General features: G+C 46.3%; 1 protein-coding gene across 7 annotated transcripts in view; it reads right to left on the bottom strand.

The window, feature by feature from the left end:
• The window catches only part of IFT43 (intraflagellar transport 43), a 50,349-nt gene extending 24,361 nt beyond the window's left edge, over positions 1-25,988 (bottom strand). Inside the window, exons 1-5 of one of the 7 annotated variants that reach the window (XM_013940562.1) lie at positions 25,848-25,988; positions 25,341-25,488; positions 21,315-21,404; positions 15,247-15,276; positions 5,637-5,704 (exon numbers count right to left, since the gene is read on the bottom strand). In XM_013940562.1, coding sequence (XP_013796016.1) covers positions 5,637-5,704; positions 15,247-15,276; positions 21,315-21,404; positions 25,341-25,391 — 239 coding nt within the window. In that variant the 5' untranslated portion in view covers positions 25,392-25,488; positions 25,848-25,988. Of the gene's footprint in view, positions 1-5,636; positions 5,705-15,246; positions 15,277-20,805; positions 20,896-20,949; positions 21,180-21,314; positions 21,405-21,579; positions 21,640-22,143; positions 22,238-25,340; positions 25,489-25,847 lie in introns of those variants that run through there. The other 6 variants (XM_067296839.1, XM_013940564.2, XM_013940566.2 and 3 more) reach the window with 6 other exon arrangements.
• Positions 25,989-27,201: the final 1,213 nt, after the last annotated feature.

Here is a 27,201-nt window from a genome sequence, read left to right as displayed (position 1 = left end):
GCTAGAAATACATGAGACAGGAACTATGGTCTTCCCTGGATTTGCTGATAAATTCCTTGGAATTGCAGAGAACTAAGGAAGGAAGATGCTTTTCCTTAATCTAAAAAGCAAGAAGACTTCACCCTGAGCACACTTTGTCTTCTCAGCAACTTACATGGACAAACTTCTATCCTGTTTCTGCCATGCAGTCTTCATTTTCTAGGGAAGCAGGACTCTACAATACTACTAGTTCTTCAATTGTCCAGTGTCTTTCAAGAAAAATAAGTCAAAGAAAATAAGACTAACAGAAAAAAACAAACAGAAATATGGCTTAAAGAAAACAAAACAACTCTTTTTCCAGGCTCCTATTGGTACTGCAAAGATACAGGGAAGGGCACAATTATAGCATTTTCCTTTTGCAGGAAAACCTTGAAAGTCACACTGTGCAGGATTAGAAGGAAAAAATTCCTCATCACAGCCACAGTGCTGAGGGATTCTCAGGTGACTCTTCTGTTTTGGGGGGACTTGCGTTCTTCTGCCAGTTACCTTTATTGAGTCTAAACAGAAACACCAAGGAGAGCTCACCCCAGCAATGACATGGAGGGACAAGAGCCTGTTAGCATTCCTAGAACATCCAGCCTATCAAAAATAAATAAATAAATAAAAGGGGGGGGGGAGAGAGAGAGAGGGGAAAAAAAAACCACCCTGGGCCTGCACATTGCAGCTTACCGCCATCTTGATGTCCTTGATGCGTGCCGATGGCGTGGAGGCGCCTGGCACCAGAACAACCCAAGAGAAGGAATGAGAGGCCAATGGAGATTTATGTGAGGAGAGTGAGATGGACAAGGTAAAATTGTCAGGAGGAGTTGTTAGAAAGTAAAATATATTGTGACAATTCCACTCCTGCCGTTCATCAATAAACTGACAGATCATTTAGTGTCAATTAGGAGTGATAGATGGACAAGTCCCCATGATCCTGGGCCAAAATTAATGGCTGGGAGGGAGAGGGTGATTGAAAATGACGGCTGACATTGAGAGGAAAGTCCTGAAGGTCCCCAAGGGGCCATTACTTGCCTCATTCCCTTGCAGATCAATGCAGGGACAAACCCAAAAACAGACACTTCAAGACAAAACTTAATCAGACTTCCTTTTCTACCTTCTCCTTCTAAGTTGTGCCCCCTCACTTGGCAGCCTCAATCTCTTGTGCCTCCACTCTCCACATCACTGAGGATATCCACAGATGGCTGTAAGATGCAGAGTGATGCTGCCATCTTCCCCACAGCCAGGAGCCTGGCTCTGCTCCTAATAGGGCTGCGGCACAGGGAAGCCTGGCCTGGGATTTATCTCAACACTGCCGGACTGGAAGTAGAGAGGAAAAGCAATGACACAAACTTCCCCCTACAACGTAAGATAGAAAAACTCATGAGCACTTTACTACTCCCACTTGCAAGACAGCGATGGCCAGAGGTTCTATAAACTAGGCACTCTCAAGGGTCATTTCATACAGATACAACATAGGATAGTTTAAGCCCATCTTTCTGAAGCAAGAGGTTTTAACTTTACTTACTCTCCCGAGACCTTGAATCGTACAAATCCTTAATCTCTTAAATAACCTTCTTCCAGCTCCAGGGTACAATCTCACCACTGCCCACCCTCCAGCGTCCTAAAGTGATATCTACACTGAGCCTGGGACGCTGCTGCTATGGTCTAAAGGACACCCCGACTACATTTGCTTCCTTCCTATGGGTGCCCTTAATATTCACTGTCCTGTCACATGCATTCCTGCACACTGTACTGCCAATTCTGCTCCAAAACACTTCAGCATGGTCCTTCTACTAAACAAGCCCTGATTATTCCATCTTTGTAAAACCTACCAGTCAGAAAGGACCAATTTCAATTATAGCTGGGGCACCTGTTGCTGAAATACCACAATCCCTGCAGAACAGAGGATTCCCATGTGCAGGCAAATGGAAGGGACTTCCTACTGAAAACAGCACTTGCTTTTGCTTGCAGGGCCACCTGAAATGAGCTGTATTTATTCCACAACAGTGCCAGCTGCTGCCTGGAAAACTGTATGAATTTTAAAGGGCCAATCACAGGGAGGTTACAAAACCAAAGGGAACACAGACCCAAGTAAACTGAAGGTGTCCCGAGAAGCAAAGAAATAAAGATACTAACAGGGAGAGAAATTGAAGAGATTCTATAAGGAAAATTGGTCATAAGGAAAGTCACTTAGATGAAATCAGCTGAAGCTGGAATTAAATGGATCCTGGAAGCACCTCCCATTTGTTAAATCCTCACCAGTGTGCAAAACTGAGTTCCCTTTGCCTTTTCCTGCTGGCAGACACTTGTGTTTCTTCTTTCTGATGCATGAGATAACCTGACAATAAAACCTCTGCTTTGCTTGTCACAAGTGTCAACACGGATGTCATTAAGGACATCAGCACAGCCTTCAGAATGGCACTTGGGCTCCATCCAGTGGTTGGAAAGTTGCTTCTGTAGCAAAAAAATAGTTGTAATTACTATTATTTATGTAATCTCAGCATGGTACTAGGCCCCAAGTGGCTGCCTAAGTTCTTGGCTGGTCCCCTTTCCTCCCATACTGGGTCTAGAATAAGTAGCAATGGGACTGCCTCTAAGCTGTTCTTCTCTCTCAGTACAAATTAAAATAAATACAGCAGATTCAATTGCAGAGGGCCCTCTCAGTAAGAAAAACAGACTCTCCTGTCACTGCCTTGTGCCATTTATTTGCTGATCACAGAGGAGGACTCCCAGAGTTTGCTCAGCCACTTACCCGTAGTCCTTGTCATTATCCAGATTTACAAAATGGGACTCCTAGTAAAGACAGCTGATCTACAGAGGTACTGGGAGTCCAAAGTATTCTCTACACTTTTTGAAATCTTATCAGTAAAAGGCATCATTTTGATCATTCTTGGGAATTTAAATATCTGACACTTGTAAATGCTATGGGAACTCATGATGAAATACTTTATCTTACTTGCACACCATATGTGCAAATTAGTTTTAAAACTAACTACATGTTGGAAAACTTTAAGGCTTCTCCTCTTGCTGTCTTGCAGTAGCCTGAGACAGCACCAATCTGATGGAAAGAACCAGCAGGATGATGAGAATATCTGCAAGTTTACCTAGGTATGACAAGAGGTGGGAAGGTAAGTGATTAGGAGGGACCAAAGGTAGAAAAATGGAAAACCAGGCTGCAGATGAAATTCTACTCTAGCATGTGCCAAATGGAAACACAAAGCAATTTCAAGTGATTATTTCACATTGATAGGCTCTAAGCTAGAAATATACCAAAAAGAATTTAAGTATCCCTGCAGAAAAAGCAGCAAGTGTGCAGTTGCAACCGGCTGAATCTGTCAGAAACAGAACCAAAAAGTTAGACTTCAAATGGGGAGAGAATAACACACAAACAATTACACGACCATTTCACAAATGGATGCAGTATCCCATCTGACCCACAATATATTTATACAACACAGAAAATCTAACTGCAGCCACTCTGCTCACTCTTTCTAAGTAAAAAAACACAGATTTTAACTCTGTCAGTTCTGAAAACAGAATTACTTAAAGCAGTGCAAACCCCAAGTGTGGTCTCAGTCACACTGGTAAAACTGCTTATACCTACATCAGATATGCCAATATAATAATGTTATTCTAGTGTAACTACATCTACCCTAGTGAAATCAGAGCAAGTTAACTTAATGGGCTTCCAAACTGAGTCAAATTGGTAGAAAAGCTGTGGGGAGATAAGGCCTGAGAAAACAGAAACAACAAAGCTACAGCAACATTGGTATGACATCAGCCGATGACTCAGACTTTTCACATGAAGGCTTTACTCTGGGATATGTCACAAAGACAGCCTTACAGGCACCAGCACTTCAGACTGTTTTAATGGAGGGAGAGGGAGAGAGAAGGAGTGAGGCAGAGAGAGAGATCAGCTTGTGGAGGATCTGCAGCTGAGGGAAAGAAATGACAGGGGAACAATTGTACAGAATCCTAGCCCCTTCTATGATTAAAATAAGTCCCCTTCCCTTCATAAAATTTGTTCCATAAAAGCTCTTAATTCAGAACAGGAAACTACCATCAAGTACTTTATGCATGAATGAACAAGGCACACATCTTCATCCCATGTCCCACTGTGCACAGTCTCGCAGGTAGAAAGGTCTGTACCCCTCTATCTCCTGTTCAGCTCCTACAGCTGAGCTGTGTACAACCTGGGAGGAAGTTTTTTAGGCCAAACCCCTGTTTTATCTGTAAACCATGCAATTGGGATGTTGGAGAAGTACCACTGATGACATCAGCTCCAAATCTATCTGATAAGACTAGAGTTAAGTGATGCAAAACATCCTAGAACAACACACATCACAGTGCTGTTACATGAGGAACCTGTACTGTCCTTCAGGACACATTAGGCTCAGCCCTGAACAACTGTATTACCTCCCATTCAGTCCCATACCTAGCCACTAATTACATAATTTATTTTTCCTAAACAACACAATTCACCCTAATTCCCTGCTAGCATGTTTCCATAAAGCTTCTGCTTGGTCCTGCAAAGTTCCAAGATCATTGATGGAATCTTTCTATAACGCTGAGGTAGATGCATGTTTGCTATGGCAACTTCCAGCTGCAGCCAGCCCATTTACTCTTATAACAAAAAGCAATAACTTTCCCAGAAAAGCACTGTTTTCCAAAATGGCTACTGCAGAGTATAGACCACCTTTCTCACTTCCCCAGAAATACTGGATACGTAACAGGTCTTTGGATATCCCACCCCATTCTCATGATTCCAGGAAAGAAAATACATAGCCTTTCCATAAATCAGAATGCAAAGCGGGTGTCCAGTTCTATTCACCCTTGTTATAGACCTTAACATATAGAAGCAATCTCATATCAGTTCATGGCTGAGCCCTTCAGCTCTGTGAATAGGAAATGTAACATGAGCATAACTTTATAGCTCTTGATGAATAGCTTGTAATGAAGTCTCCTCCTCTCAGTCTGACGTATCCTTTAATTCCGATACCTAGTTTGTTACCATGGCATGATATTTCCTTTCTCTGAGTTGTCCTTCATAAGTATCAGGCTTCTCAACCTGCATTCTCCAATTTGTATACTTTCTTCTATCAGCTCTTCTCTCTGACCATCTCCATCCATCTCCATTATAACATAACCCCCTCACACACATAAACATCAACAAATTTCACCTTTGTTGTCAGGGCTGATCACTAAATCCTGAACTGTTCATTGCATACTTGTTAGTGGTGCACTGTCATGTGTCATTCTCCTGGAAAGGATTCTGCAGACAAACTACCCCCTCACAGATCCTGTATTTAATATGCTTTTTATGTTCTTGACTCCTTCCAGTCACTGTACCAGGTAAGGGATATGCTGCCTCCCACAGACAGAGGCTGGTACACAGTCCTGAGCTTAGTCAGGTCAATTCATAAAGAGCATCAGCAAGGTAACCAAGCGAGAGCAATACTTTGAATGGTTTGAAGGAGTTACAAGGATATTGGAGATAGGCAGTCTATAAAGATCCAGAAAAATTGTTGCAATGCCTGTGACAGCAAAGCCCAACTAGTGATGTTCAGTTAATCCATGCGTAAGCCCTCTTAATAAGGAAAGAGGTGAGTACTCACTTGCTGGGTGCCAGTACAGGATCATCTGCCCAGCCTCCTTGCCGGCGTGGGGGTTTAGGTGGTGGCCCCTTTAATAAAGAGAAGAGAGTTGTTACAGTTAACTCCAGTCAAACCAAAGTCAAGCCAATTCAGACACCATGTCCACTCACACTAATGTAACAAGTTATCAAATAAGAGATTGAGAGGCAGTTTAAAATGTTATTTCATAAAACAAAAGAAAGAGAAATATTGCAGGATAGGTTTTAAAGTGTCTTTGTAAGCACAGGATGAATCGCTCTAATCAGTATCATGACAAGCTTCAGGTCTGTATACGTTTGACTTGCCCAAGACACAGAGAGTGCAGCAGCAGACTGATTGGCAGACGTGTGTGCTGTGCTGGCAAAGCATGTTTCACCAGGAACTCAATTGTTACTGCTACCCACATTTCGCTTGCGGGTATCACACATTACATGTTTCCTAGGGCATAAGTCAGCTCACATGTTTTAGACACCTTATTTTAGGTGAGGAACTGCTCCCTAGAAACGCCTGCTTTTCTCCACCGCCAGAAATAGGAAATTAGACAGACCTGTAAAGTTAGGTGAGATGAATACACACACACACACACACACACACACGCACACAGAAATGCTAAAGGAGAAGTCCAGCTGGACCTTATAGAAGACACTGCCTTCTATTTTCTTGAATTCTCTTGTGTGGTACTCTGCTGCACAGCAAGAGAAAACAAGAATTCAGCTTGGGACTCATGATGGGAATTTTCAAAGACAGGGCATGAACTCCCACTGTGTGGGAGATGTCCATGTTTTTTTGCAGTTTGGGGTTCAGTTCAGCCTGCCTGAAGTATCTCATACAGCACTGGTTTCAGTATTTTGCAGGACAGGTAGTAGTGAAAGCAAAGGGGCAAGCTGAATCCAGCAGATGAATTTCAGTTTATATAGCTCCCAATTGATGGTGCCCAGCAAGGGAAAGTGGGTTACAGGAATCTGTGAAGGGACCATCACAAGAAAAAAAGATTGGTTAAAACAGCATCACAAAATGAGGAAAGTATGTGGCAACTGAAAAGGAGTCTCAGCTGCAGCAGTGGAGGGCAGACACATGGTTCCCCAGGCTTTTATTAAGAAAGGGAATGGGCTGGGTGAATCCTGAGGATTTTTGACTTGACAGAAGGGAGACTGCATACATGTGGGGTCAATGCTGAGCCAAGGCCAAATCATTTCTTGCCACAGATGAGGAAGAGGTAGAGCTAACCCCTGATGGTAGGGGTCTCCCATGTTTATTTCTTGAAGCAGAGCATTGTTTGTGAGTGTGGGAAATGAAGAGAGCCTGCCAGGGGTGGCCGCTGCCTGCTGCAGGGAGGGGGCACGACCCTGCATAACTCCTTGATAGGAGCAAAAATAGTCATTCTCCAAAAATAAACAGGGAGCAGGAATGAGGCAGGAGCTGCAGTCCCAAAATACCAGCTTTCTTCAGCAAAGGGAGCACAGGAGGGCAGAGGGACAGGCAGGGAGCATGAAACACAGGAAACAGCCTCCTTATATGGGCTCATCCGCAGGGGACAGAGCTCAGTCGACTGGAATGACCATGTCACAGAATGTGAAGCCTTCAGGGGCACAAGTGAATGGAGTTTTCTGATCTTTAAATGATTCCCCCAGATTCTTAAGATGCCAAACCAGAGAAGAGGCTACAGTGCCAAAAAAGGAGCATTTTGAATTCAGTTGATCTGGGCACACCCAGAGGCCAGGAAAAAGGGGAAAAACACACCACATATGGGCGTGCGTGCCCACATAAACATCCCTATTCTCATTACACACACCCCTACCTCAAAAACACACTCCCTCCCACACTGATCTTTCCCATGCAAACAACCTTCTCCCTCCTCCCATCACGCCATCCAAGGAGAGCCAGCAGGCTATGTTCCCAACACAGCCTTACAACTCCTCAAACAACTAACAAGGTCACAAAGGTACACTGAGTTACACAAATGTCACCAAAGAGCCTGGGGCATAAGGCTGAGAGAAAATACAGTATCTCCTGCTGCTGTTGCAGCCAGAACATTCCAGTGTGCCTGTGATTTAATTCCCTCATCATCAAAACTAGTCTTCAGATCCAAGATACCTCAAGTCGGGCACTCCAGATCAGAGGGTGACATGAATGACTGTCCCAGTCTTTGCACAGGACATGATTCCATTGTGTTTAGGGGTTTGATCCCAATATCTTGCCAATTTTACAACTTCTTCCCATTGATCATATACACCAAGCAACCCTGAATGTCTGTCAGACCCTGACAATACCTCACATATACCTACAGGCCTTTTATTCCTCTTGCAATAAACCGGATAATTCTTTCTCAACTGCCTATAGGAGGACTAGCAACAGGAAAGGCAATGTTAGCTGTCAGCTGAGGATAAATGGCTTTTCTTTGTTAGTTGCCTGCAAAGTGCCATAGTAAGGTCACACACCACATGCACTTTTGTCAAGTAAATAAACTTAGCTTCATATACTTTCACATTTCCAAAACCTCAGCATAATTTACAACTGAGAATCGCCATAATGTGGTCATGGCTAGCGATGTTGCAGCTGCAAGCAAGAGCTTGAAGTGGAAAGTGAGAACGTCAGCCCCAGAGGGAGTAGAGCAGAACTGGAAGAGGTTGTTCTTCTGTAACGGAGCAAATGCACCACTGAACACACCATTCTGGTGAAAAAGACTTTACATGATCAGAAGTTGCTGGCACCCCTGTGTTACAACTTTTCTTTTGTATATTTTCCCAAATATACAGCTATGCGCTCAAAGTGGTTTAGTTTTCAAAATGCTGAGAATCTGCTAGCTCCAGTGTTCTCTCTCAACAGCAGTGTTCTCTCTCAACTCTTGCTGCTCTTACAAAAGAATTCAGTCCCTTTCTTAGCATTACCTAACCACTTACTTGCTGTGGTTTTCTTTTTTGCTCAACTTTGTCAGTTATTTATCTACAAAAGCTTTCCCCTACCTCAGTTTCTGCAGAATGTCCTCTCTTCAGGCACATTGCCATGGTCTGAGCCTTTTATTTTTTCTCAGGAGTTCAATATGCCATTTTTATGATGGCACTTTTCCAGGATTCCCCAGGCTTTCTTCCTTATTGATACTTTCGTACTACCACTGTACTTGGTATTTTATCCCTCCTTTGAAAAACTACTGGCCTTGCTCAGTGAACCTGAATTCTATCTTTCCTGAATTAAAGTAGAAACTATACCCTCTTCTTTATCTGTAGTCAGGCCCTCCTTATCAGACAGATGTAGTTCTGGGTTGGATTCTAATTTGACTTTCCCATTAAGGCAGAAATTTCTAGGCTATGTGTCAGATCACGTCTCTAAAGCTGCAGTTTTGAAGGTGCTAGTTGGATGTTGCTTCCCTCATGGAAGCAACTGTGTCTCTTTGGATCCTGAGGATCCAGCAAAGTTTCTGTTAACACCTACTATGACCCAGGCAGATTATGGAGGTGTTGGGTCCCTCCCACAAACAGATTCTCAGGAGGGTGCAGAAACGTGGATTCATTTACCTTCATCAACATGGCAACTGCTTTGAAACAGTCAGCACTCTGTACAGGGAAACACGGACTCAAATGACATTGGCAGCATGTAGCGCAGGACAGTCTTCTGTCATGTATATCCCACATCTTGTAGGACATGTACTATGTCCTGTCCCATATACAGAGACCTTGTATGATATTTAAGCGCCTTATTTTTATCCAATAATCACCATAGAGAAGAAAGAAAGTTAGGAGTATGCCCAGTCTTGAGCTTCCTTTTCTCCAGCAAGTTGCCAGAGCTCCCCTGATCTATGAAAATAAAAACCTCCACAAACAGGCCCGATGAATTAGTTTTGACTGTTGCCAATCAAGGAGCTATAAGTCAAATAACCCCGCTGCTTCTGAGCGGCCACATAAAATTCACCATCTATACAGCCCTCAGAGCACACATGATCCAAAAAAAGGGCTCGATCCCCCAATCTGCGCAAACCTAGGCTTTTTGCAAAGAGCAGCCCAACTCTACTAGCCATCTTAATGAGGTCCACAGATGGTGAAAGCAGTGCATCAGCTTTTAACGAATCCTCTCCAAAGATCTGCATGTCTCTTAACAGCCTAATAGAACACCCTGGATTTCTATTTCTTTCACAATCCTTCTTTCTTCTTAGTCACTGACCTTTTATTAGCAAAACTGTTATTAAGACAAAAAGTTCTTGTGGGGCTACAAATGATTTCTGTCATCCATCAAAGGAGCAGCTTATACTGTAAAACAGGTATCACGACTTTCTTCCCCTAAAACAATGGCCAGGTCCAGCTAAACAGTCAGCTTAAATGTGCGCCTGCTAGGAAAACTACCATATTGCAGCATTTGGCACCTTAACCCGTCTCCAGATTTATTGTTCTCCCTGCATGAAAACAGTGAGGCATCACACAACAATCTGACCTTCCCAGCAAGGGGTTACATGGTAGAATCCTCTCGCAACCCACAGTCACAGGGCAATGCCCTTTCCATCACTCCTAGCTGTACAGTAACATCTCTCAACCAGTTTGCTTCTCCCTTGTGCTACATACTGGCAGACATTTTCCCATCCATCTACACTACTCCTTTAGTTCTTTCGCTGGGTTCAGGTGGGCCAAGGAGCACTCAAAGTGTGAAATAAATGTGTGGAAAGAAAAGAAAAAGCTTTTAATAAAATTATTTCCCATGGGATTCCCAGTGTTAGTCCCTAATCCACACCAGAGTAGCCAAGCAGGAAGGATATCACTAGAAAGGCTGAAAAACATGGCTGATGAGAAATGCTATTTCATTAAGAATGAGAAAAGATGTCATTGAAAGGCTAGTAGATAACCTCAGAAAGCTGAAAATAACTGCCCTGCTGGCCAGCCACTCGGGGTGCACAGGAGAAAGGCAGCGCAAGGCCTTGGGGAGCTCGAGGCCATGCAGTGCTGGGGCTCACGCTGGGGAAGTTGGCCTAATTAGGGAACAAAAGTTCAGCAGCATTTTTGAGATTCCTCCTGGAGAATCTGGCCAACTTCCAGCTGAGCGGTCCCCGGGAACAGGCTAAGAGTCCAGCACTTCTACAAGCAACCAGAAGACCACTGGAAAAAAGCAGCAACCCTCTGTCAAAAGGAAACAGGTGAAAAACCCAGTGTTACCTAAGATGCCGGCTCCCTTTGGTAGACGGTGTTTATTAGCATAATGCAAGAATCCAAACAGATTACAGAGACTCTGCGATATTGAAGGATAAATTCAGCCCAGCCCAGGACAAACACGCAAACGGGAAGGCATTCACAATGTGCAAAGGCTACAGGAAATTCTCTCTCAGAGAACTCTCCCAGGTTCTCAGAAATGCCTCTCACTTCAAGAGCTATCTACTGTCAGTCCACCCCAATCCCAGTAACATGCCTAAGAAGGCAAAACCTTGGCAACATGCCATATACAAAGAGTAGCTAGCCCCTGGCAAGGGCTCTGCTACAAGCTGAAGATCACAGGCAAGAGCAAAATGCTAGAGAAAAATAATGCAGTCAGACTGTAAGGTCTCTGGGATGAAAACTTTTTGCCAGACACACACCAACATTCCCTAGGTCTTACTGTAATGCAAGTCATAAATACAAAAAGGATGATAAAGGACTGCATTATAATGAAACATGACTTCTTAGGTCATGAATTCTCTGAACAAGAATGGCTAGACAGTGCCTAAAACAGAGTGATTATTTTTGCATAAATAGTGCCCCCCAATAAGCACACAGCTGAGTGCATCCACTGTTTGGCTCTTCAGTCTGACATTGCTAAGTGACAGGCAGGAACAAGTGAATCAGGAATGTGGGGAAGAGCACTTGGAGGGTGCCTGCTGTGTAGACTGAGACCAGACCAGATAATGGAATGAGAGTTTGGAGTTGGGTGCCAACCACTGCGCTAGGGTAAGAACTGGGTCAGGAAAATACCGCTCTGATTAAAGGCCCTGATCATACTAAGCCCTAGGCCATGTCTACACCACAGGCACAGACACACCTGCAAACAGAATCCATGTGAGTCAGCTCAAGTCTGAAAACAGTCTAGTTTTAGTTACTTTTGGTAACCAGGCTGGTACCTCCTCTCAGCACTGCACCACTGGTATAGGTTGCTTCTCACTGGGGGGTCTCTGCATCATCTGCACTACATTTTAGGATGCAAATATAGTTACTTAAATAACCTCACCAAATAGGGCCACGTAGCAACACAACGAGTCCACAGTTGGCTTCACATGTCAGGTACTTTAACTTTTCTCATAGCTGTTTTTCCAGCAAACATCAACTCATTGAAAACGATTGTTCCTGGCATGTCCTCTTAGCCTAATAAGCAACAGCCCATTTTTCCACCCAAACTGTTTTAAAAGCACCAGGAATTAGAATTACAGAAGGATTTGGTTGCCCCTGTGGAAAGCTCAGAAAACCTCCTTCCAATTGTTGCCTTAAAGCATGTTACCACTCAAAGTTTGAGGGATATAGATCTATAGAGGTCAATATATTCACCTAGTTGGGGGATGGAAATCAGTTGTTCACCTTACTATAGTCCATGAAGAACCCTGAAACTATCTATGCCATGTCTACTAAAGTACAACTGGAGGACAAGGTCCCACCTGGATCACTAGGACCGAAACGGAGGTCCCCTGACTCAAATGTTGTAGCCTTTCAGTTTGACAGTCCTTCCCTGTGGCCCAAAAATTCTTTAAGTTCCTTTTTGCAAAGCAGAGCAGCTTCAGGGGAAGGGAGCCTTTTCAGACCCAGAACAGCTCATAGTGTTGTCATGATATATGATATTCTCTAAGGAGGTGGGAAACATGACATGATATATCTTTAAGGAGGAGGAAAAGGAGAATAAAATCAAGATCTTCCAGCTTGGAAGCAAGATGGTGGGTTTGATCTTTGAGCTTATATATAAAATGGGTGGCTTCAGCATCAAAATTAACAGCTCCATCCCTTTGGTTCCTGAAGGAAAGGAAAAATCCTACTCCACTGCTGAAGGCTGCAAAGCACCAGGACAGGGATCAGGATCACTCATTGCTAGTACAGGGAAGTTCTTACCCACAGTTCTCAGAGAGGTGCTAGAACTCCAGGGAAGAACAGGGTTTCAGACGCACTGTAGTCCCCTGCCACTCTTAACTACCTTAATAGATCCACGGTCCCATCCTGAGATGGTTTACATACTACACAGTCTAGGCACCTAACCTCAGCTGTGAATTTTGCTATGATGGTAAGGCAACTAAACCCCTCTGGGGAATGCGTTTAGGGAAACCCCACAGTTTTCCTGCATAAAGTTCCATCCCTCCTTTCAGACAAGGCCTAACACAAACTGGAGGAGGGCCTTCTTCAAGGCCCCAAAGCAAATCTGTGGCGGAGCCAGGAAGAGAACCCAGCAAAATCCTGGCTCCCAGCCATGTTCATACTCCTCCTGCTTATTCTGCTTCTCCAAATTAACTGAGATATTAGGATACACCCTTTATTATACCATTGATCAGTCTCACAGCCTTTGGCTAAATGTCCCAGGCAACCTTGGAAGGTGTAGCCAAATGAGTGATTCAACTGGCAAAAATTCAGATCCAAGATGAATGGTTTGCCAGGGGATGCAAAACAAGTCTCAGAGCAGGCAGATGGCTGGAGGGCAGGACTTCAGCAGGTACATTCACATCGACAACACAGATGCAGCTGCTAATATTCAGGCAGCCACAAAGTACCTCCAGCCCAGCAAGAAGAAACAGACCAAATCCAGGAAGAGTTCAGATTGTAACACTCAGCACAGCCCAAAAGGAGTTCAGAGAAGGGTTACATGAGCCATCAGGGGGACAAAAGGGCCAACTTCGGACAAATGATTCAAGAAGCCAAGTATTTCAGCTTGGCCTGGCAATGACTAGGGGAGGGATATACTGCAGCTAAACAAGTTTTGGATCACACTTTATGTTATAAAGTTCCACTAATAATTGGCTTGGAAGGGGCTTATGATAAAATTAATAGAAGTTTGTAAGCATTTTAAAGATATAAGTATTACAAGCAGCTTTCTCATCAGTCAGATTCCTGAACACTCAGTTAACCATTTTGTTACCCTTCACAGGCATTTACAAACGGAAAAACACTATAAAGTGTGACTGTACTTCTTAAGAGCATACTCTTAAAAAAGAGTGCTGGAAACAAAAGGGGTTTCAAAGCAGGGATCACTTCATACTAGAGAAAATGACCTTGCCAGGCACCATTGCACAAGATCCCTGAAGCAACAATTACTGACGTGGAAGCGTCACATTGGTTATTTTAATGAAATTTAGCAGCCAGGAGCAAGAAGGTGCCTGTGGCATGTGACCAGCCACCACTTGGCACAGTAGACCTTGGGAATCAATGATTTCGGGCAATGTATGGAGATGGAATTAGCTCCAGTGAAATGATCATGAGGACTGCTTCCAGTGAGGAAAAAAAAAGGAAGGTTAGATCAATTATCCGGAAAATTCTCTATTGGATCACCAGTCCCCAAAACTATACCTGTCAGTGGGAGGTCTCTGCTTGATAAATGGGAAAGTGCTCTGGGCATAGCCCTGAGCCATCCATTACTGACTAATAAACCTGGCTACGCAGTGGATCTTTCCTGCAGTAATACCTCTGGTAGCACAAGAGAAAACTGAGCTGAGCTGAGCAGTCTTCATTCCTTGCGATGAAAATACCCTGCTGAGGCCAGAAGTAATGAGATGAGTGATATGTATTTCTTTTCTAGGCTTTAAGCTTCACAAATGAATCTACTATGCTACCACTACTGGGCTTGTGCTTCAGCAGAAGGAATTCAAGTATGGAAAAGGATGCTTTAAATTTGTCTAGTGTACACAGAGAGCAGCTCTAGCCAGGAAAGCTGGGCAACACCAACTCCACTGTCAGGAAGAGTGTAGGGCTCTTTGGCCCAGAGATTTTAGCAGAAACAGGTACTAGTTCTCAGTTTGTACTGAACAGCATCACCCTGGCTTCTAATGCCAAATGAATGCTAAGATGTAGTCTAGCTTTGCTGCAGGATGAGAAAGGATATGTGTAATCTTTTTCTCTGTACTCCAGGAGCCTGGTAAGAAGCCTTATACCACCCTATTCATCACAGGTATTAACATTCTCAGTGCTGGTACAGTAAAAAGGAAAGACCCACAAAAAATACACAGACACATCCCTGTTACTACTGGCTGGCCTTCTCCTCTGGGGCACCAGCAAGACTCCATAAACCCTAAAGACAAGTTTTCATGTTATGGGAGCCAGCTAGCCATACCAAAGAGCAAACCAAAGCTCGGTAAGGTTCATACACTATTAGCTAATTGCTGCCCTAACTCGTAAGTTAAAACAGAGCATCTTTCCACTGGGCACATACAGGTCTGTGACCTCAGTACCAGATGCAGCAGCTGATAAGAGCAGCTGTTATAAAGATAATAACAAAACCCATCAGCAATAGGAACAGAGGATGCAGGATAGGTGCTGCATCTGAAGCATGATTTCATCTTATTCTCCAGCACAAAAGTCCCCTCTTAAGGTAGTCTCCAGACACATGAATAGGTTAGTCCTACTAGTCCCCTTCAGAGGAGCCAGCATCTACCTAGAAAGTAGTCCTCTAGACCTACATGGTCTACCTTTTCCTCGGAGTCTTCATCCTAGAAGGATCAGGAAGGAAAAGAGAGGAAGAAGTTAAAAAGGAAAAAACTATGGAAATCTGCACAGAATAGTTCAAAGACTGACATGAATAGCTCTTCCACAGCACGTGCTTTGCAATCTTATTCACATAGAGTACAAAGTTGATACCCCTGTTATAAGATTTTGTATCCATAGTCATTTATACATACAAAAACTGTGATACTACAGAGCGCGCATTTTTGAGAAGGCAGGAAAGTCTGCCGGCAAACAGACCCTTGAAATGCAACCTGAAGAAAAACAACTACAAATGAGAATGAGAGGAGATCAGACTTAGCTCTTCCTCCCATGAAAGGATGAAAAGGCCCAAATTATTTGGGCCATTATTTGTATGGCTTGATTCCTGCAAGCATGCCACCATCCAGAAATGAGTACCAGTCATGCTGTGGGCTATCTACTGTAGCAGGCTGCAGCCCTTTTTCCAGGAGCTACTGTTTCCTGAGCTCCACTGGGATCTATGGCAGTTGGCATAACATAGGTCCAGTTGACAATAGTGTTAGCATAAGTATATGAACTTTAGTTAACCCTATAGGATAAGAGAATAGCTTGGTTATAGGGATGGAGGAATAACTTAAGTGTAAACAGCCTGTTAACCACTGTGGAAGTTGAGAACATGGCAAAAACCTTTGAGAGAAGCAGGCTGTGAGCACCAGCAGCGACGACAGCCAGTTGTTAGGAAGAACAAGCCAATTAAGAATCAGGTATTCTTTACCCAGTACTATAAATGACAGTGTCCAGAGTAACTCAGGGAGAGAATGTAGAAGAGCCCAGGATCCTGCAGGAGGACTACATACTGCATGGCTAGAACCACTATGCTAACCCACCCAACTTTCTTCTGGACTGCATCGTCTCTCCTGCAGAACAGGGAAGTCATGTAAGCAGTCAGTTACGTATATCTGTGATTAAAATGTTTTGGCATCCAAGTCCATTTAGTCTCTGCAATGTCATCTGGTTTATGTTCTTACGATGACTGAGGTGGAGGGAGGCTACACACAGGTTAATGCAGCTGGGGTAGTGAAGTATCCATATTAGTGAGCAGTGTAAATGAAATCAGCTTCAACCAAGCAGTAAAATCTGATGGCTGCACAGTTCCAGCAACAAGGGACACACTTCCTCTCACACCCAAGAGTAGAAAGGCTTGTGCAGGTCACAACACGACCTCAGCTTCTCTGCCTGTACAGAATCCAGGTGGTACAGGACTACACAGTAGCAGGGAAGGAAAGCCAGATGGACAACACGTGCTGAAAAAGTACTTAAATAACCACTCTTCTCTGAGCAATTTTCCACATGGATTTCAGCCTCAGCAATTGACTTGCAGTTGTTTATTCACTCCAGTTATCTAACAGGAGTCTTATTTAAATGATGCCTGGATGTCAGCCTAAGAAATGAGGCCAGAGATCTCAATCCAGGACTGCTCGTAAGCCTGGGGGTGGCGGTGAGCTGCTCTGCAAAATTCACCTGTGGAAACATCCTTCCAATATGCAATGGAGACAGCCCAAGCCCTTGGCTGTCTAGAGGAACCTATCCTGTATAACATATCTTTACAGCAGAGAAACACTGTCTTACTCTTTAATTATCACCCAAGGACTACAGCTACCTAAGCACGTTTACTAATACCAGGTAGGACAGCAACGGAGGATCAGACTTTCCGAAACGAATGCACATAGCCCTTCTTCAGACTTTGGTGAAATTTGGCGAAGAAAACCAGGAGAGGACTTAAATTTCTCCGGACAGACCCTGAGATTAAGTCAGAGTGACCCTCTCCTACCTCTACAGTGATACTCTCAACACAGTCTGGAAAACCCCCATCCCTCAGGCTGACATACTGCCCTTACTAAAAGCAGTCTCCACTCACAGAATCTATAAAGTGCTGCCAGAGGGACACAGTCAACACCACATTGAGATTGTAAGAAGTAGAAAAAGCAGGGAAAGCTTGAACGAGGTCCCAAAGGAATCCTGTCACTGTAGGACGAAGAGGAAACAGACCATGGAAGCAGGATAACAGAAAAATATTTTTGCACTCTGACTTCTTGTGGAACAGCAAATAGTTCAATCTCGTTGAGAGGCGACACAGAAAAGGAAAAATTTGCTGATATATTTAAATGCAAAGGCTTTTCCACTCAGCTTTCCAAATCAATCTTCTCAAGAGCTCCAAACCTGGCTGAACAGCTTCTTTCAGTGGATGTCATCAAGCAAGCACTCAGGCTGTTGGACATAACAACATTAGAGCCAGGAAAAAAAGTTTGACTTTTATTCTATAAAATTATCCAGAAGTACTGGTAGGATGGGGGAGCAAAGATCAACAGACTCATATGATCTGCTCCTACCATTATACTAACAGTGACCAGCCTGAGTCTGTCCCCATTTTGTCAGAATCCTAATAGCATCAAGATGAGTAAAAAGTAACACATGAAGCCAGGGGATGGGAAAGGCCTCCCAATGGAAAAAACGGATGCATTACCCCTCTCAAAATGAATGCTTGAAATGTGGAGTTCTGGCAAGCAGCAAGCAGACTTATCTCTAGGAATTCCCATTTACAGCAATTCCCCTGGGTGCACAAGAAGTGCCTGTTGATTTGCCAAGGAGCTCTGAAGCCAGGAACATGCAAAGCCAATGTTGTAGGAGGATGTTGACTGCACCAGTTAGAGCAGATAATTATGTTCCTTCTTGCCTCATGAAATAATACCTAGCTGCAGTGTTGTTTGTCAGTACTTGTACACTGAAAACGCAGGAATGCTCTGCATGTCTGATGGCTGACTGTGGGCTTTGTGACGCTTAGTGGACTCCTTGAGGAAACAGAGGTCTAAATTTGAAGGTAATGTAGACACCACCACACAGGAATTAGATTTATCTGTTAGAGATTTGAGCAGAGGAATTACACAGAAAGCACCACTCCAAGCAGCTTATTTTGGGAGAGGGAACAACATATACACACAACATGCACTGAAAAGATACTAGGATATCATATTCTCTTTACAGGGCTTGGAGGAAGTATAGTAGGCTGTAAGGCACAACATATTGCAGTTGTGTCCTAGGGAAAAGGTTTTTACAGCATGCTTGGGAGAGAAGAAAGACAGCTGATGAGATGTACCATTGTATGCAGTCTGTTTAGGAAGACAGAGGCCAGGTCAAGGAGAGCTCAGCAGTGATCTAATAAGATCTAGGCTCCAAGTCAGAAGATTTGCCTACTGAGTTGAAAACAAAGATCTTTGCAATTCTGTTAAATGAGTTGTTCATTCCTTGAAGTGAATTTCCTTGTAACCAGCCCAAATGTTGAAACATGGATAAACAGGTACTTTTTGCTTCCTTCAAGCAAGCTGCTCTGACTGGAAATCACTTCCTGAATGGTTCCCAGAGCCATGGAAAGACCAGAATAGCATGACAAGTGAGATGTTAATACCAGAAATTTCAGCTGGATGGATCAACATGGAAGGGGGGAGGGGAGGGAGGAAGGTGAATCATAAAACAGTTTTGAAATACAGAGTCCAGAATCACCATCCTGAAGGTGTGAAGATAACAAAGGTTTAGATCAACCCCCTCCCACCGCCCCCCCCTTTTTTTTTCTTTTATTGATTTTGAAGACAATCTCCTATGCCCAAATTAATCACAATATGCCTCCTCTACTACTGCCAGTTCTAGAAAAGAGTACAGTTTTTATTTTGTATTTCTTTTGGGAAGGTTCCTTGAAAAGGTTTCAAGATGACCAGTTGACTGAACAAGATACCCATTCTAACAACTGACTCCACCATTTGGAGGAAAGTCAAAGCCAAGCTTCCAGAAAAATAGAAGGTGTTTGCCAATCTAGGGTGAAGGGAAACACAACATTAGTTTTACCAAGTGCTCATTTTGGTATCAAATCTGGTTATGTATGAGAGGCCTCCAATTGTAGAACAGAGGAAAAAGGCTGAAGATTATTTATACTGGATTTTGTCTGTTCCCCAGTGGCTCCAAGGTTTTCAGTTAAAAGCAACGTTTAGCAATAAAGAAGAGAGACTATTGACACAAACATTTCTTCCTGATGGTTAAGATTCAGAAATAACGTATTTGAATCTTTTAAGGCATGGAAGGCTCACCCTTCTGCTGCTGAAAAGCTCACTGCCTTCAAATAGAAGATCCTAACTATTTCTTAGACCTCTCTGGTGATGCCCAAAGATTGGAGTCATTATGATCTCTTCACAACCATTAAAATGGCTATGATGTGAGACACACCAAGTACAACCTGTAGTAAGTTACAGACAGTAAGCTGTCCCCCACATCGAGGCTTAATCTCCTCCTGACCAGGGAGTCATTCCATAAACTGGGACAGCCAGTTCCAGTTAGAGAACAGTCTGACAGCGAGCCACCCTAATCTGTAGGCTAACCAATGATTACACCCAATTGCACTACCAGCTGGTTTCTTTAAATATTTCTTAACCTGCAGGGCCCACTGCTATTCTGATTTTTTAAATTACAGAAGACACTACTATCGGATGTGAATAAGGAGATTCCTTTTGCTTTGCACAGACCTGTCATGTCTTTCCAGTGCTGCTGGGACAGATGCAAGCAAGCACAGGCCAAACCATCTGCTTTTAAGGTCCATGAGTCTCTTGCTTAGCAGGAGGTCTGAGGGGCCCACTGATGAAGCACAGAGCCTGCTGAGGGAATCACTTCAGATCTCTTGAACTTCTTCAAAGAGTATATTCAACTTCTTACTAGGAGGAGCTAAGATCTTAGAATAATTTCAGCTAGTCAGGTGAAGCAAACACAGATGGATGCCCAGCTTCACCTGGATAAGATGAGAAAAGTCTTGGCAAGTATTAGTTCTTCCTCTTACCATGGATGTTCTTCCTCATTCTCCAGTATCTGTAACTATGCCAAAGGGAGCTCGATTTGCCTGTGGGAAGTGATTTAACCCTAGAAACCATGGGTAATGGATGATACAGAGCACTCAGCTTTTGCTAAGGTGGCAGACAAGTAGTGGTGCAAAGAGGATGGATTTTACAGAGTTTAGGTCACATCTGAGCGTGGGCCTTTCACACTTTCCACAAACTCCTTCCTAGATTTTCTCCCAAACTCCTAGCATAGCCAGGGAAGGGAGAACATGCAGGTGGGAGATGATTCTCTGTTATGCCAAGCAAAAGAAAAGAGAGCATACTTTCTCCAGAAAAAGGCCTGCTCTATGAGATCTCTTTGTACATGAAGCTGTAAGAATGCATCCTCAACAGCACAGCAGGGACTCCAAAGAAACATCCCCCACAAACTATTTCAGCACAGATAGCTGGGATGCAGTTAGTCAGTGTCATTTGAGGCCATGACAGAGAATGTTAGAAAAGTAGCCACTGCCAAGAGAAAAGGTCCCAGGGCTCTAAGCACAGAAGCCTGAAGTGTATTTGGTGCCAGAGTGGTCAGAAGGTCAAAGTGGTTTTGCAGTTGAAAGGAACCAAGAACATGGTATTCTAGAGAACACTATTGACATTGCAAGAAGTTAAGTATTATCTTATTTAAACAAATACCACTGTAAATAAGCTGGAAGTCTGATAAGCCTTTAGTCTGTTTGAAGGTGTCAGGGAGCATAATCTCTGTATCATTTCTTAATGGGTACTCCTTTCAGCAGGAGATGGCTGTGGAGAAGTCATGCCAAACATCAGAAAGCAAACCTTCAAGTAGAGTTGAAAGGGTTCCGATCTCATCTTTCTGGGTATTTGAGGATGTTGTTTCACTCTCCTGTGAAAGAAGAGTTTCAGACAGTCTTCTCCTGTTATCAGAAGCAGCACTGATGGAACAGTCCTTCTCCAAAGCTGAGCTGGAACTAGGCTTGCAGGTTATTATTCAGGAGACAAGCTATCACATGCTTAGCATGACCTTTGTAGCCTGTACAGGGAAGAAACTGAAAAGTATCAAAGGAAAAAGAAAGTTGCTATACAAACTTGATACTGACCATCAGAAATTATACTCCAGCCCTAGCAAGCGCACAGTAAAGAGAAAAAAAAAAAAAGACAGGTTATCCTGAAATGACACCCACCTCTCCAGTAGAAGCAGAAGAGGAATTCTTCCAGCTGAGGCTTTCATCTGCAAAGAAATCCTGGCGAGCTCGACGGCCCATCTTTAATACCTACGGCACAGGGGGAATCACGAAGGAGCAGAGGGCACACAGTTACTCACCACATCAGCTTCAGGAAGACAGCCCAACAGAACACAGAGAAAAATGCAAGCAACAGCTCTATAGTGATACTAATGCTATGCAGTGAGATTTCCCCCCCCCCAAAAAAAAGTTCAAAAATCATTACCAACAGCAGGCATTAACTTGCATATTGCTCACACAGCCACTTTGCACATCACTGCCAGCATGTGGATCATGCTTCTTAGTCTTATCCACAGGCTGCTCAACTCTTTTTGCTTTAAGGTGTCCCACAAAATTTAAGCCTGGAGCAATATCCATGAACAGCTCAAAACTTCAGACATCAGCTAACCGAGGGAGAGGAGAAAGAAGGCGGGAACATGGTTTCACCCATTACCACCGCCCTGCCGCGCGCAGCCAGGTAGTGCGCGGCCGCGGCCCGGCGAGCCCCGCCGCAGCTCCCGGTGGCGGCACACCGGGGCTCCTCCGCCTACCACGCGCACGCAGGCACGCGCCGCTTGGGCCACGGCTGAACAGCGTGCTGAAGCAGCGCAGGGGCCGCTGCGGGCACGGCTGCCGCCCGCGCGCTCCCGCGGCCGGGCCGCGAGCCCTCGCGACCGTTAACGGCCGGCGCGGGAGCCAGCGCGGCCTGCGCCCTCGCCCGCCCGCGCACGGCGGACGCCGTCGCCCCCCACAGCAGCGGGGCGGGCGCGCCCGCCGGTTCGGGCCTTACCCCGGCCCCCCCTCGGCGCGGCGGCGCCTCCGGCCGCTCCGCTTCGGCCTCCATGATGATGATGATGATGATGATGCCGCCGCCGCCGGTACTTCCTGGAGACAGCCCGCCCCCCGCGTCCCTAGCAACCGAGCACCGCCCACTCCTAAAGGGGCCGCGCCCCACAGGGCCGGGGCGGGGCGGGGCCTGCCCGGGGCGGGGCCGTGCGGGCCGCCGTCGCCGCGGAGCCGGGCCGGGCCCCTCCCTCCCTCCCGCCCCGCCCCGCCCCGCAGGCGCCCCGCTGCGGCGCTCGCTGCCGGGCGCTGCGGCCGTCCCGGCCGTCCCGAGGGCCAACCCGAGCCCCATGGCGTCTGTGGGTTTTGTCCATGTTTTGCCTGTGTTTTCCTGGCATCTCTGAAGTTCCTCAGAATCTTTGCTCTTCTTCATTAGCCTAACTGTCATCTGCTTATTTTGCTGCTTCGGTGTTAATCATCCTCATCTGACGATCAAAGACTGTGCACCACGAAGAGCTGCAGGTAACCTCTGCCATGATGAAAACTGACCACATAACCTTCAGATTTTGTGTCTTCCAGAAATATTTTTCAACCAGAGGCAACACGTCTCACCCCACACCTGCTTAGCTTTAGTAGCAGCCCTTTACTCGTGGTCTGGTTGAAGACCTTTAAGAAGTCTAAATATAAGTGTGTCAACTAATTCTCCCTTTTTCCATTTCTTGCTGACATGTTCAAGTAGTTGAGCTGTGACTGTGATGATCTAAGGATTAAGTGAAATAAGATTTGTAGGCAGGGGTAATAACTTTTTATTAGACCAACTGATATAGCTGGAAAAAAACCGGACAAAAAGTGTTTCTGTGCCCAAAAAATTGTCTGTTTTTTCCAGCTGTATCAATTGGTCTAATAAAAGATACTATCTCTCTTTACAAACCTTGACATGTTCAAGGAATTCAGTAAGTGAGACGTGATTTTCCTTTTCTGAAGCCAGGCTGGCTAGGCTCTGTGAAATCATGATCTTCCAGATACTTCCTTCTTCTGTTTTAATCACAGATTCAGCCGTTCACCAGGCAGCGAGGGCAGTTTTCACCTGGCCCTGTGCTTCACCACTAGGGCCTTTGGGACATGGCCCTGCACTTGCCCCTTCCCATCCAGTCTCCTGAAGAGATGCCACAACCGTGCAGCTACAGGGCACCGGGAGACAGAAGGAGCCGTAGCCCCAGGTTCATTAGCTACCGCAGGATGTCCAAGTACGAGCGTACGGTTACAGCTGCCCTTCTGGCTCGGGTAAAGAGCATCCCAAGGGGAGTGCGACAGCACCCGAGCAGTGTCCGCTAAGGCAGGAGGGCATCCCAGGGCGGGAGTCCTTGGGTAGGAGCACACTGTCAGCACCTGGTGACAAGGGGAGGGCGCTCCGGCCACAGGCAGGCAGTGCAGCAGTAGAGGGTGCGCAGTGATGCTGGTCCCCCCTGGGCTGGCAGATCGAGATGCAGCAGGAACCTCGTCCTGAGCAGCCCAGCCCAGCCCCGTCCCCACGACCCATCCCTGGTCCCCATCCTAGGCACCAAGCCCCCCACCGCACACACTGTGGTGCCTGCTGCCCACCACGGTGACGTGAGTCTCAGGTTGTCTGAAGGAGGGTGGTGTCCACATATGGGAAAGAAAACAGCTCAGCACGTGCAGAAGTGAGTCTTGCCCCAGAACTTTGACCTCTGACTTCAGAAATTCTTGATGAGAGGGAAGAGCAGATTTGCAGAAAGAGTGAAACTTAAAAACTTTTCTGCCTCGGTTCTCCCTGGGTTCCCACACAGACAGTTCCACTCATGGGAATGGGCTTTGTCACACACCCTCAAACATCTTTGCCTCCCTTTACAATGGAGGAGAAAGAGTTTTCATCTCTTATTTCATGCTGTGGCAAAAATCTTGCTTCCTTTAAACATTTGGGTCACACTTTCTGAACAGGATAATTATCCTCTGCCCAACTGTGACACCACAGGTAGCATTTGACCCTGGGCCTAGAGCAGCCCCTGTTCAGCCAAGCAGGAGACACAGTTAACGGGACAAACTTTTGTTGCTGCTGTGGCTGTCCAAAGCCATTTTCTCTGCTTGCTTCTCCTTCAGTTTAGGTCTGTGGTGCCAGGGTTGCTCTTTTCCAGTGTTCTGTTTCAGGTGTATTCACAAGTCCCAGTCTGCCTTACTTGTTCAGTTTTGTCTTCACTATAAATTAAAATGCTGCCACTCCCACTCATCTGAACAGCAAGTAGGAACTATGCAAGCATTTCTTTCATGTACAAGTTCTCACACCTAAGCATGGACTCTATCCATCTGGTTTCAACCCAAATCCAATCACACAGAAAAGGGCTAGCAGAGTCCTCCACTAGCACTGTTTACTGTTGATTACTCCTTGACTGGTCCTGTGAATAGAGCTTGTGTCTGGTCATCCTTCTACCTAAGTGAATAGCCTGGAGACCCTGGGAAAGCAATCACGCTTGAGCATTCCCACATGCTTCTGATCCTGGACCACCATTATAGCAAGTGCACACACGTGTAGTTAAAGCTACAGCTATGGGGGAAGCCCACATGGCAGCACTACAGCAGGAGAGAACAATGAGAACCTTTTTCACAGTGGCTGAAGGTTTTGTTAAGCAGCCATGTGCTCTCTGGTGGCAGCAGATTTAATGGGATGCAAGGGCAATTCTTGTAGCAAGCAATGACAGAGCACTGCACCTTTCTTCCTCACCCAGTCTGCATGTAATGTGGCCAACCAGACTGCTGATTTCAACATGGGCCAATTCATTGTAAATATTAAGCCTCCGCTAGGAAGGAAAGCACCAAGTGAACAATAGCTGCCCAAGCCTGCTCCACACTAGCTGCTCCAACCACCTCATTTTGATTTTTCTGCATTTTTTTCTCCAAGCATCTCAAAGTATTCACCCCATCTCTAAGGGGTTTTGGAGGAGGGAAAAACTGCTAATACTCTGCTATTTGTGCAGGTTCCAGAACAATATCTGTTAATATTTGTGAAACCTGAAACGAGATTTCTCTCTCTGAAAGGCGAAGGGGGCTTTGATAGATAGAAAAGGCCCATGCATTGGCCTGTCTTGATCTCCATGAGAACAGATGCTGTTCAAGTTACTTCAGCCCCAGCTCAGACTGTCAAACCCCAGTCAGGACTGCCAAGTGTGAAATATTTCCTGTGATACTCACACGTTCGGTAGCCCTGTCAGGCTCTCCCTCAGCCCAGCTGGATTCCAGCATGTCCAAGCTGTGCAACCTGTTAGCAATTGCTGTTCGCAGTTGCTAGCAGTGATTCCCGTGCGCATCAGACCATGGCGCTTCCCCATCACTTCACAATCTAGAAAAAGCAACATGCAGAGCTGAAAGTGAGCAGCCTAATACTGGCACCAGCACCCACACCTACATCTTTCTTCAATTCCATTATTTCCAAGTGGTAAGTAACAGACAAGCCTGCTCTCAGCTGTTAACAACTGTTAAATTTCATCCCATTTTTACTATGTCAACCAAGGATATCCTTGTCCTCCCCTGTATTGAAAATGCCTCCCAACTTTGGATAAGCAGCCAATTTCATTAGCACATTCACTTCAGTGCGCCAAGATCATTAATGAAAACTGGGCCCAGGACCAGCCTTTGGGGAACTCCTCTAGTAATCTCTTATAATTCCTGTACTTATCTCAATCTTAACTAATAACTCACCATGTGGCACTGTAGCTAATGGATTACTGAAGTCCAAAGCAATCAGTTCTGCCGCATTTAGTGTGACCTCCAATGTAATGCGGGGTGCAGGACTTCCCAGAATGGAAAAGTGGCCAGAATTCATTTCAGAGGTGCCTGGGGAGTTGTAGAAACGTCCATCCCAATCTATGTTAAAATATTTCCAGTGGATAGTTAACGGCAGCACTCAGAATTTGTACCTTATCCCAAGTCGTGATTTGTCTGACATCATCTCAGAGCCACTGGATCTTGTTACATCTTTGTCTGCTCCATTAAGGACCTGTCTTCTCAAATTCCTCTTTCCCGAGCAAAGCGCTTGCGCAGGGTGACCAGCTCACCCTTAATCTCCCCTCTGAAGAGTAAAACAGACCGGATTCCTCGAGCCTCGGGGAACTCGCTCGCTCGTGTCCAACACATCACGTGACCTCACGGCCTTTCCCTGAACCTCTTCCCCACGCAGCACCTTTCGTGTGCTGCCCGGTGGCCCCGGCAGCCGACCCCGGGCACCCGGGTGAGGGAAGGGTCCCCGCAGCTGGGGCCGGCGCTTCCAGCAGCGCATCCCTGGCGCTGCTGTGACAGTCCCCAACGCCCTGCATGCGGGCCCCAGAGCAGCGCCGCGGGAGCCACATGGCCCCGGGGCCGCCCCGCACAGCGCGACACCCCAGGGCCTTGCTCCCGCGGGAGCAGGCAGCATCCCAGGCCCAGCCGCCCGCCAGGGCACAGCTCCCTCGCCCGCAGCCCCGAGCGGGCGCCCCAAAGGGACAGCCGCGTCGCTCTTTTCATTGAAAAAGCGGCCATTTCTGCGAGCGGCTGCTGCTGCGGCAGGAAGGTGCCGAGCCGCCATCCCGCCCAGCTCTCCGCGCCCCTCGCGGCGCCGGGGGCACCGGCGCCCCCTCCGCGGGCCCAGCCGTCCCTGAGGAGCTGCGGTGGCCGCAGGACCGCCCGGGCTGCTCCGCACCTCGGTGGCCGCCAGCCACCTCCGTGCGCGCCCGCGGCGCCCGGCCCCGCCACCGCCCGGCCCGCGGCTCGGCCGCGCCGCAGCCCCTCGCCCGCCCGCCCGCCCGCCCTCGCAAAGAAACCGCATCAGGAAAGTATTCGGGGTATTTTTAGCCGCTTTTAACGCGATCTCGCAGCTGGAAATGGGAGGAGCCAGCCCCGCGCCGCCCGCCGGCGCTCGCGGACCACCGCGAAGGGCCTCGGCCGCTGCCCGCCGTCGCCAGCAGGGGGCGCCCGCGCCCCGCCGCCGCGGTGCCGCCGCGGTGCCGCCGCGGTGCCGCCGCGGTGCCGGGCCACGTCGGAGGGCGCCGGGGCCGCGGGCCCGGCCCGCCCCGAGCCC

The sequence above is a fragment of the Apteryx mantelli genome, chromosome 4 (assembly GCF_036417845.1).
Source record: "Apteryx mantelli isolate bAptMan1 chromosome 4, bAptMan1.hap1, whole genome shotgun sequence".
In the NCBI taxonomy this organism is placed as follows: Eukaryota; Metazoa; Chordata; class Aves; order Apterygiformes; family Apterygidae; genus Apteryx; species Apteryx mantelli.
This window is presented reverse-complemented; position numbering and strand designations above follow the sequence as displayed.